Below are 12,801 nucleotides of genomic sequence, written 5' to 3'. Positions count from 1 at the left end.
AAGTCCAATGGTGGCGCTGTAGAGCCCTGTGATATCACTTCATACTGTGTCTGCTGTGGGTCAGGCTGGTCAGTCTTCTCCTCCTCCGGTCATCCAGAGCACTGAGACAGGCCTCCATAGTGCTGGGGCTTTCCTCCTGGTCATCGTTCTTCTGACAAACTACCCAGCTCCTCCCACTCTGTACGGCAAACTACAACGCAAAACAGGAAGGATGGAAGTTCCAGTCAATGTGGTCAATAGGTGATGACAGTCAGCCAATTAGGGTGATTGGACAGTCACCCATAGGTGATGACAGTCGTCAATAGGTGGTGATGACAGTCAGTCAATGGTGGTTCACTAGGTGATGTGACAGTCAGCCATATGTGGTCAATAGGTGATGAACAGTCACCCAACTCTGTTGATGACAGTAGTCAGGTCAATGTGGGTTCAATAGGTAGATGACATGTCCGCCAATGTGGTCAATAGGTGATGGACAGGTCACCCAATTGTGGGTCAATAGGTGATGACAGCAACCCAATCGGTTATGACAGTCACCAATAGGTGATGACAGTCACCCACTAGGTGATGACCGTCACCCAATAGGTGATGGACAGTCACCCAATAGGTCGATGACAGTTATTCAATTGTGGTCAACTAGGTGATGACAGTCAGTCAATAGGTGATTGACAGTCAGCCAATGTGGCCAATAGGTGGATGACCCAGTCACCCAAATAGGTCATGACAGTCAGTCAATGTGGTCAATAGTGATGACAGTCAGCCAATAGGTGATGACAGTCAGCCAATGTGGTCAATAGGTTTGAGGACCCCCCCCCCCCAAAAGAAACAGAAGACTGTGATGAATGTGTCATGTATAACTGATGAAATGGTTGGATGTTGTGTTCAACAGTAGAAGCTGCTTGCGGAGCAGGACATAGGCAGACATCTCCAGTGTAAACACAAAGAAGGACAGAGGTAGGGGCAGAAAGGACATCCCTGACTAATACAAGACATCCCTTGACATGACACTTACCTGAGATGTCCCATGGCATGCCTGGACAGCAAAATACCACCTCTGTGAGGCTGGACCACCACTCAGAGAGCAGGCTTAGGAGGCAGATGAGAAAGATGACGGAATCACAATTAGCAAATGTTACTTAACCCCTTACAATATTAAAAGCAGGTAGACACAATTGCAATCGTTTCTGCAAGCAAGACACCTGACACACACAAACAATACATTGGCTTACCTGGAAACAGAGAAACCCTCCTTTTGAAATACAACTGGAGATGTTCCCCAGTTTATCATAGATCTGTTTGGCAAGCCTCCAACGCTGTAAATAAACGATTACAATCATTCAAGAAGTTATGACTTACATTTACAAGAACACCACCATTCCTCATAGTATGTTTATCATCCTTTCTACTATAGATGGCTCTGCTGCTGCCTACTACAGTACAGTAATTTAGCTAATCCGAGTCCGCTATAAAGGTATCGTTAACGTACCCTTCACGCATTTATCCTCTTCTTGGTTAAAAGAAACAACTAGCACGTACCGATCCATTCCTCTGAATACTCTACCATCAGTGTTCAATATAAATGTAAATAAAAAGTTGTGGGGACTTCTTTTCGTATTATCAAATTCATTTCCGCGCGCTCTCTCTGGTGAAACGGAAGTTGTCATCTAGAGTTCTGGTGACGTCAAGGCGCGACTTCAAAATACAACCGGCGGGAAAATACATTTTTAATGACCATGACCGATATTATCAAAACCAAATATTGTTTAGCATATTCTTTGATGGTTTCCTCCCTAAAATATACCAATATCATCGGTTACATATTAATAACCGAAAATGTATTACTTATCCATTCAGGATTTCAGGATCAGATTTACAATTTGGACCAAGGAACTGAGTTTTTATCCCTGTTTCGACTCAAGACAACGCTGCACCATCTGCTCACGTTGGGGGTCAATCTGAAATGATGTGCTCGTAATTCATGTAGAATGTCCAGTTTTACTAAATCTGCCCAGGTAATACTTTTACACATAACAACATGTGATCTCATTTTATTTAGAACTAGCATTACATGTGTCACTGTTAGTTATATGCAAACTCATCGCTTTCCGATGGTACATGTAGCTAACGCTAGCTAGCTATCCGTAATCTGTCCAGCTAGCAATCTCTTTATTAAATCGTAGTCTAAATTACAGTGGGATATTTTCTTGCAATGATTTATAGTATGAATTGAATCCGTGTGCCCAAGCCAACCTGTAGCTACATGTTTGTGTTTTGAGAACTGACAACTGTGTGTTGATGAGGGATGCTGTGCTACTACTGTGTCTAAAACTCTGAATTGACTTGATCTCTCTCTATTCCCCTTTATTCAGCAATGGGCTACCTTTGCCAGGTCGTGGTACCTGATAGACGCTCGGATGCAGCCTCCAGGGAAGATTGCCACTATGTGTGCAATCAGGCTACAGGGAAAACACAAACCTATCTACCATGCACTGAGTAAGTAGACGGCTAGCTAGTATGCCCATTTAGAAATGTACCACAAACCTATCTACCATGCACTGAGTAAGTAGACGGCTAGCTAGTATGCCCATTTAGAAATGTACCACAAACCTATCTACCATGCACTGAGTAAGTAGACAGCTAGCTAGTATGCCCATTTAGAAATGTACCACAAACCTATCTACCATGCACTGAGTAAGTAGACAGCTAGCTAGTATGCCCATTTAGAAATGTACCACAACCTATCTACCATGCACTGAGTAAGTAGACGGCTAGCTAGTATGCCCATTTAGAAATGTACCACAAACCTATCTACCATGCACTGAGTAAGTAGACGGCTAGCTAGTATGCCCATTTAGAAATGTACCACAAACCTATCTACCATGCACTGAGTAAGTAGACGGCTAGCTAGTATGCCCATTTAGAAATGTACCACAAACCTATCTACCATGCACTGAGTAAGTAGAACGGCTAGCTAGTATGCCCATTAGAAATGTACCACAAACCTATCTACCATGCACTGAGTAAGTAGACAGCTAGCTAGTATGCCCATTTAGAAATGTACCACAAACCTATCTACCATGCACTGAGTAAGTAGACAGCTAGCTAGTATGCCCATTTAGAAATGTACCACAAACCTATCTACCATGCACTGAGTAAGTAGACGGCTAGCTAGTATGCCCATTTAGAAATGTACCACAAACCTATCTACCATGCACTGAGTAAGTAGACGGCTAGCTAGTATGCCCATTTAGAAATGTACCACAAACCTATCTACCATGCACTGAGTAAGTAGACAGCTAGCTAGTATGCCCATTTAGAAATGTACCACAAACCTATCTACCATGCACTGAGTAAGTAGACAGCTAGCTAGTATGCCCATTTAGAAATGTACCACAAACCTATCTACCATGCACTGAGTAAGTAGACAGCTAGCTAGTATGCCCATTTAGAAATGTACCACAAACCTATCTACCATGCACTGAGTAAGTAGACAGCTAGCTAGTATGCCCATTTAGAAATGTACGAATGATGTGTTTTCCTGAATGTGTGTGACTGTGCAATGCAGTTGATTTGAGTATTTCATTTGATGTTTCCTTCACAGCCAGCCAGGACACGTTCTCTATATTCAGAGATGTTTTTGCAGCTATAACAATGACCACATGGTGGGGCTAAAGGATCACTGTGAAACCAATAGACCACAACTATGCACATAACCAGAAGGCTCATATAGTACCCACCACTTATTTTTCATCAACCTCCTTCAGCATTCTTTCAAAACCTGTGTCTCTTCACACTAATTTAATATAATTTTATTTGACTGTGAGGTGAATGACTCATCACCTGATGTACATGTCCATGTGTAAACCCTTATTGAACGAGGCAAGTCAGTTAAATTCTTATTTACAATGACGGCCTACCCCGGCCAGCGCTCGGTCAATTGTGCGCCGCCCTATGGGATTCCTAATCACGGCTGGATGTGATACAGCCTGGATTCGAACCAGGTACTATAGTGACGCCTCTTGCACTGAGATGTAGTGCCTTACACCACTGCGCCACTCGGCAGCCCCTCGGGATAGAGAACCCTGTTCATTACTTTCCCCTCATCCCTGGAGCTGTGTTCTGTTAACGGCTGTGTGTGACCAGGGACCCTGAGGGATAGAGAACCATGTCCATTACTTTCCCCTCATCCCTGGAGCTGTGTTCTGTTAACGGCTGTGTGTGACCAGGGACCCTGAGGGATAGAGAACCCTGTCCATTACTTTCCCCTCATCCCTGGAGCTGTGTTCTGTTAACGGCTGTGTGTGACCAGGGACCCTGAGGGATAGAGAACCCTGTCCATTACTTTCCCCTCATCCCTGGAGCTGTGCTCTGTTAACGGCTGTGTGTGGCCAGGGACCCTGAGGGATAGAGAACCATGTCCATTACTTTCCCCTCATCCCTGGAGCTGTGTTCTGTTAACGGCTGTGTGTGACCAGGGACCCTGAGGGATAGAGAACCATGTCCATTACTTTCCCCTCATCCCTGGAGCTGTGCTCTGTTAACGGCTGTGTGTGGCCAGGGACCCTGAGGGATAGAGAACCATGTCCATTACTTGGAATCGTGTAGTAACGAAAAAAGTTTTTTATATTGTAGATTCTTCAAAGTAGTGACCCTTTGCCTTCATGACAGCTTTGCACACTCTTGGCATTCTCTTAACCAGCTTCACCTGGAATGCTTTTCCAACAGTCTTGAAGGAGTTCCCACATATGCTGAGCACTTGTGGGCTGCTTTTCCTTCACTCTGTGGTCCAACTCATCCCAAACCATCTCAATTGGGTTGAGGTCGCTGATTGTGGAGCCCAGGTCATCTGATGCAGCACTCCATCACTCTCCTTCTTGGTCGAATAGACCTTACACAGCCTGGAGGTGTGTTGGGTCATTGTCCTGTTGAAAAACAAATGATAGTCCCACTAAGGGCAAACCAGACAGGATGGTGTATCGCTGCAGAATGCTGTGGTAGCCATGCTGGTTAAGTGTGTGCCTCGAATTCTAATTAAATCACAGACAGTGTCACCAGCAAAGCAACCCCACACCACCTCCTCCATGCTCCATTCACCTACTCTGCGTCTCACAATGACAGAGTGGTTGGAACCAGAATTCTAAATGTTGGACTCTTCAGACCAAAGGACAGATTTCCACCGGTCTAATGTCCATTGCTCGTGTTTGTTGGCCCAAGCACGTTTCTTGTTATTGGTGACCTTTAGTAGTGGTTTCTTTACAGCAGTTCCACCGTGACGGCCTGAACATCAACTGTTCTCCTCTGAACAGTTGATGTTGAGGTGTGTCCATTACTTCAACTCTGTGAAGCATTTATTTGGGCTGGTAATTCTAATGAACTTATCCTCTCCTCTGCAGCAGAGGTAACTCTGGGTCTTCCTTCCTGTGGCGGTCCTCATGATACAGTTTCATCATAACACTAGATGGTTTTTGCGACTGCACTTGAAGAAACTTTTAAAAGTTCTTGAAATTTTCCGTATTGACTGACCTTCATGTCTTAATGTAATGATGGACCCCTCTGAATCAGAGAGGTGCGGGGGACGGCCTTAATTGACATCTACATCATCAGCGCCTGGGGAACAGTGGGTTAACTGCCTTGCTCAGGGGCAGAACAACAGATTTTTACCTGTCAGCTCGGGGATTCGATCCAGCAACCGAAACGCTCTAACCACTAGGCTACCTGCAAGTCAACCACTTAGTCATCTATCATTCTCTACCCATATATCTAATTCAGAAACCACTTTTTTGTGGTGGCAGGAAATGGAATGATGAATCTTTTCCTGTATTCCCTGATCGTCTTTTGAAAGGACCTAAAGAAACATCCCTTGGAACATGTCAGCAAAATGTGTTTCTATAGAGTTGGTGATGTTTTCTAATGAGCATGTGTCTCTGTGTTCCTCAGGTGATGTTGGAGACCATGTAGTAGTCATGAACACCAGACACATAGCCTTCTCTGGGAACAAATGGGAACAGAAGATGTACTCCTCTCACACCCAGTAAGGCCTTGCTCAGACTGTCTGTCTGTTACACATGGAATAACCAGTGAACACGAGCGAGTGTTATTCTGTACCTGTGTTTACTCATCAATCAAGAAGAACTTCATTGAAACATGGAGCATGTTAACTGATCTGTGTAATGAGGGATGTGGTTGACTAAGCCTATGTGTGTAAAGTTGATTATCATACAAAAGTGTGTCTTCCTCAAAATTTAGTTTTGTTTCTTTCCCAAAGGTACCCGGGTGGATTTAAACAAGTCACAGCCACCCAGCTACATTTGAAAGACCCCAAAGCGGTAAGTATTGCGAGTCAGTTTATTAGGTACACCCGTCTAGCACCGAGTCGGACCCCCCTTTGCCTCCAGAACAGCCTGAATTCTTCGGGAACATTCCACAGGGATGCTGGACCATGTTGGCACGATGGCATCACACAGTTGCTGCAGATTGGATGGCGGTACACCACAGCCACCAGCCTGTACCGTTGACACCAGGCAGGATGGGTCCATGGACTCTGCCATCAGCATGACTCAACAGAAACCGCGGTTCGTCGGACCAGGGAATGTTTTTCCACTCCTCAATTGACCAGTGTTGGTGATCATGTGCCCACTGGAGCCACTTCTTCTTGTTTTTAGCTGATAGGAGTGGAACCCGGTGTGGTCGTCTGCTGCAATAGCCCATCCATGACAAGGATGGACGAGATGTGCGTTCTGAGATGCCGTTCTGCACACCACTGTTGTACTGTGCTGTTATTTGTCTGTTTGTGACCCGCCTGTTAGCTTGCACCATTCTTAGCCTTCTTCTTCCACCTCTCTCATCAACGAGCTGTTTTACAAGACTGCAGCTGACTGGATGTTTTGTGTTTGTCTCTCCGTTCTCTGTAAACTCTAGACATTGTCGTGTGTGAAAAGCCCAGGAATGCGGCCATTTCTGAGACAATGGATCCGACTCGCCTGGCACCGACGATCATACCGCACTCAACGTCGCTTAGGTCGCTGGTTCTGCCCATTCTAACGTTCAATAGAAGGGTAACTGAATGCCTCGATGCCTGTCTGCCCTGCTTTATATCGCAAGCCACAGCCACGTGACGACTCACTGTCTGTAGGAGCGATCCATTTACGTGAACAGGGTGGTGTACCTAATAAACTGACCGGTTAGTTAACTACTGTTTTATTTGTGGGCTACTGCAGTCTGTTTGGAAACACTGAATAAACACTGTCCTCTCAGGTGTACCTATACAGTAACTTCAGCCTTTAAAGTTTCATTCCTAGGCCTGGATAAAGCTGCATTTCATAAGTCATCAAAATGTCAGAATTGCATGGCTTTCAGGTAGGAGTTGCATTTTGCGTTGCTGTTATGTATGGATTTTATTTTTTTATTTGATGAAATATGAGCTATCCCACAGTTGTGTGACGTGTTCTGTCTATAAACGTTACAAATGGCTCGCTGGTGTGAGCGAGAGAGAATGAATTATGGTGTAATTAATTGTCTGTCCTTGTAAGTCTCCCGTCCCTCCCATTCCTCTGGTTCCAGAGAGGTAGTGTTCTCCTGCAGAATCATCAGGGAGGATTTTAGACGTGTGCTTTTCAGACAGACACACAGGATCTCTGCTGATGCAGGTCTGTCAGACCATTAGACCTTTAGGAGAATGTCTGCTGTAATCTGGGGAAAGGCCTAGCTGGGTGTGCAGGAAGATAAAGGAGCAGCAGCACAGCTTATTACAACCCAGAGATGAACTTTTTCAAGGAATAAAACTAAACCCATTTCAGCTTGAATTCAGCTATATATGTTTTCTCTCCTCTCTGACTTGCTCTTATTTAGATGGATGGTGTTAATAATGTTTTAGTGTATACTTTTTGTTTGTGTTGCCTCAAATACATGAATGTTTCAACAGTGCCATCCCAAGTGGTTCACTGAGGAATGTACCTGTAGCTAAGCCCTCATATATATTCATTAAATGTACCTGTAGCTAAGTCCACATATATATTCATTAAATGTACCTGTAGCTAAGCCCTCATATATATTCATTAAATGTACCTATAGCTAAGCCCACATATATATTCATTAAATGTACCTGTAGCTAAGCCCTCATATATATTCATTAAATGTACCTGTAGCTAAGCCCTCATATATATTCATTAAATGTACCTGTAGCTAAGCCCACATATATATTCATTAAATGTACCTGTAGCTAAGCCCACATATATATTCATTAAATGTACCTGTAGCTAAGCCCACATATATATTCATTAAATGTACCTATAGCTAAGCCCACATATATATTCATTAAATGTACCTATAGCTAAGCCCACATATATATTCATTAAATGTACCTGTAGCTAAGCCCACATATATATTCATTAAATGTACCTATAGCTAAGCCCACATATATATTCATTAAATGTACCTGTAGCTAAGCCCACATATATATTCATTAAATGTACCTATAGCTAAGCCCACATATATATTCATTAAATGTACCTGTAGCTAAGTCCACATATATATTCATTAAATGTACCTGTAGCTAAGTCCACATATATATTCATTAAATGTACCTGTAGCTAAGCCCACATATATATTCATTAAATGTACCTATAGCTAAGTCCACATATACATTCATTAAATGTACCTGTAGCTAAGCCCACATATATATTCATTAAATGTACCTATAGCTAAGCCCACATATATATTCATTAAATGTACCTATAGCTAAGCCCACATATATATTCATTAAATGTACCTGTAGCTAAGTCCACATATATATTCATTAAATGTACCTGTAGCTAAGTCCACATATATATTAATTAAATGTACCTGTAGCTAAGCCCACATATATATTCATTAAATGTACCTATAGCTAAGCCCACATATATATTAATTAAATGTACCTGTAGCTAAGCCCACATATATATTCATTAAATGTACCTGTAGCTAAGCCCACATATATATTCATTAAATGTACCTGTAGCTAAGTCCACATATATATTCATTAAATGTACCTATAGCTAAGCCCACATATATATTCATTAAATGTACCTGTAGCTAAGTCCACATATATATTCATTAAATGTACCTATAGCTAAGCCCACATATATATTCATTAAATGTACCTGTAGCTAAGCCCACATATATATTAATTAAATGTACCTGTAGCTAAGCCCACATATATATTCATTAAATGTACCTGTAGCTAAGTCCACATATATATTCATTAAATGTACCTGTAGCTAAGCCCACATATATATTCATTAAATGTACCTGTAGCTAAGTCCACATATATATTCATTAAATTACCTATAGCTAAGCCCACATATATATTAATTAATGTACCTGTAGCTAAGTCCACATATATATTCATTAAATGTACCTATAGCTAAGCCCACATATATATTAATTAAATGTACCTGTAGCTAAGCCCACATATATATTCATTAAATGTACCTGTAGCTAAGCCCACATATATATTCATTAAATGTACCTATAGCTAAGCCCACATATATATTCATTAAATGTACCTGTAGCTAAGTCCACATATATATTCATTAAATGTACCTATAGCTAAGTCCACATATATATTCATTAAATGTACCTATAGCTAAGCCCACATATATATTCATTAAATGTACCTGTAGCTAAGTCCACATATATATTCATTAAATGTACCTATAGCTAAGTCCACATATATATTCATTAAATGTACCTATAGCTAAGCCCACATATATATTCATTAAATGTACCTATAGCTAAGTCCACATATATATTCATTAAATGTACCTATAGCTAAGCCCACATATATATTCATTAAATGTACCTATAGCTAAGTCCACATATATATTCATTAAATGTACCTGTAGCTAAGTCCACATATATATTCATTAAATGTACCTGTAGCTAAGCCCACATATATATTCATTAAATGTACCTGTAGCTAAGTCCACATATATATTCATTAAATGTACCTATAGCTAAGCCCACATATATATTAATTAAATGTACCTGTAGCTAAGTCCACATATATATTCATTAAATGTACCTGTAGCTAAGCCCACATATATATTCATTAAATGTACCTATAGCTAAGTCCACATATTTATTCATTAAATGTACCTATAGCTAAGTCCACATATATATTCATTAAATGTACCTATAGCTAAGCCCACATATATATTAATTAAATGTACCTATAGCTAAGCCCACATATATATTCATTAAATGTACCTGTAGCTAAGCCCACATATATATTCATTAAATGTACCTGTAGCTAAGCCCACATATATATTCATTAAATGTACCTATAGCTAAGCCCACATATATATTAATTAACTGTACCTAAAGCTAAGCCCACATATACATTCATTAAATGTACCTATAGCTAAGCCCACATATACATTCATTAAATGTACCTGTAGCTAAGCCCTCATATACACTACCGTTCGATGTCACTAAGAAATGTCCTTGTTTTTTTTTTAAAGAAAAGCAAAAAATGTTGTCCATTTAAAATAACATCAAATTGCTCAGAAATACAGTGTAGACATTGTTAATGTTGCAAATGACTATTGTAGCTGGAAACGGCAGATTTTCTTTATGGAATATCTACATAGGCGTACAGAGGCCCATTATCAGCAACCATCACTACTGTGTTCCAATGGCACGTTGTCTTAGCTAATCCAAGTTTATCATTTTTAAAAGCTAATTGATCATTAGAAAACCCTTTTGCAATTATGTTAGCACAGCTGAAAACTGTTGTTCTGATTTAAAGAAGCAATAAAACTGGACTTCTTTAGACTAGTTGAGTATCTGGAATATCAGCATTTGTGGGTTCGATTACAGGCTCAAAATGGCCAAAAACAAAGACTTTTCTTCTGAAACTCGTTAGTCTATTCTTGTTCTGAGAGATGAAGGCTATTCCATGAAAGAAATTGGCAAGAAACTGAAGATCTCGTACAATGCTACTCCCTTCACAGAACAGCGCAAACTGGCTCTAACCAGAATAGAAAGAGTGGGAGGCCCCGGTGCACAACTGAGCAAGAGGCCAAGTACATTAGAGTGTCTAGTTTGAGAAACAGACGCCTCACATGTCCTCAACTGGCAGCTTCATTAAATAGTACCCGCAAAACACCAGTCTCAACGTCAACAGTGAAGCGGCGACTCCGGGATGCTGGCCTTCTAGGCAGAGTTGCAAAGAAAAAAATGTATCTCAGACTGGCCAATAAAAAGAAAAGATTAAGATGAACAAAAGACGTTGGGTCTAAGTGACCCCAAACTTTTGAACGGTGGTGTATGCTAATTAAATGTACCTATAGCTAAGCCCACATATATATTAATTAAATGTACCTGTAGCTAAGCCCACATATATATTAATTAAATGTACCTGTAGCTAAGCCCACATATATATTCATTAAATGTACCTGTAGCTAAGCCCACATATACATTAATTAAATGTACCTGTAGCTAAGCCCACATATATATTCATTAAATGTACCTATAGCTAAGCCCACATATATATTCATTAAATGTACCTGTAGCTAAGCCCACATATATATTCATTAAATGTACCTGTAGCTAAGCCCACATATATATTCATTAAATGTACCTGTAGCTAAGCCCACATATATATTCATTAAATGTACCTATAGCTAAGCCCTCATATATATTCATTAAATGTACCTATAGCTAAGCCCACATATATATTCATTAAATGTACCTATAGCTAAGTCCACATATATATTCATTAAATGTACCTATAGCTAAGCCCACATATACATTCATTAAATGTACCTGTAGCTAAGCCCACATATATATTCATTAAATGTACCTATAGCTAAGCCCTCATATATATTAATTAAATGTACCTATAGCTAAGCCCACATATATATTCATTAAATGTACCTATAGCTAAGCCCACATATATATTCATTAAATGTACCTATAGCTAAGCCCACATATATATTCATTAAATGTACCTATAGCTAAGCCCACATATACATTAATTAAATGTACCTGTAGCTAAGCCCACATATAAATTAATTAAATGTACCTGTAGCTAAGCCCACATATACATTAATCCTCCCTTTTCCACCTTCCTTTTTAATTGAAATGATACATCTTCCCTTTCCCTAAGTCTAACCCCAACGTTTAAACATGAGGGATAGTGTGTGAAGGGCATCCCTCTCTGTGATGGTGTAGAAGTAAGGGAGAACAGTACAGATGTTATCCTACCCCAGCCCAGAGACCTGAACATCCACATGTTATCCTACCCCAGCCCAGAGACCTGAACAGCCACATGTTATCCTACCCCAGCCCAGAGACCTGAACAGCCACATGTTATCCTACCCCAGCCCAGAGAACAGAACAGCCACATGTTATCCTACCCCAGCCCAGAGAACAGAACAGCCACATGTTATCCTACCCCAGCCCAGAGACCTGAACAGCCACATGTTATCCTACCCCAGCCCAGAGAACAGAACAGCCACATGTTATCCTACCCCAGCCCAGAGACCTGAACAGCCACATGTTATCCTACCCCAGCCCAGAGACCTGAACAGCCACATGTTATCCTACCCCAGCCCAGAGACCTGAACAGCCACATGTTATCCTACCCCAGCCCAGAGACCTGAACAGCCACATGTTATCCTACCCCAGCCCAGAGAACAGAACAGCCACATGTTATCCTACCCCAGCCCAGAGAACAGAACAGCCACATGTTATCCTACCCCAGCCCAGAGCACAGCCACATGTTATCCTACCCCAGCCCAGAGACCTGAACAGCCACATGTT

At 41.1% G+C, this 12,801-nt stretch overlaps 1 protein-coding gene across 2 annotated transcripts in view; it reads left to right on the top strand.

The window, feature by feature from the left end:
• The first annotated feature begins 1,872 nt into the window (after window positions 1-1,872).
• Window positions 1,873-12,801, top strand: part of LOC115190898 (39S ribosomal protein L13, mitochondrial-like) — a 34,395-nt gene continuing 23,466 nt past the window's right edge. For both annotated transcript variants that reach the window (XM_029748923.1, XM_029748924.1), the window contains exons 1-4: window positions 1,873-2,009; window positions 2,367-2,490; window positions 5,935-6,028; window positions 6,263-6,323. In XM_029748923.1, coding sequence (XP_029604783.1) covers window positions 1,983-2,009; window positions 2,367-2,490; window positions 5,935-6,028; window positions 6,263-6,323 — 306 coding nt within the window. In that variant the 5' untranslated portion in view covers window positions 1,873-1,982. The remainder of the gene's footprint in view (window positions 2,010-2,366; window positions 2,491-5,934; window positions 6,029-6,262; window positions 6,324-12,801) is intronic.

This window comes from Salmo trutta, unplaced genomic scaffold (assembly GCF_901001165.1).
Source record: "Salmo trutta unplaced genomic scaffold, fSalTru1.1, whole genome shotgun sequence".
In the NCBI taxonomy this organism is placed as follows: Eukaryota; Metazoa; Chordata; class Actinopteri; order Salmoniformes; family Salmonidae; genus Salmo; species Salmo trutta.
This window is presented reverse-complemented; position numbering and strand designations above follow the sequence as displayed.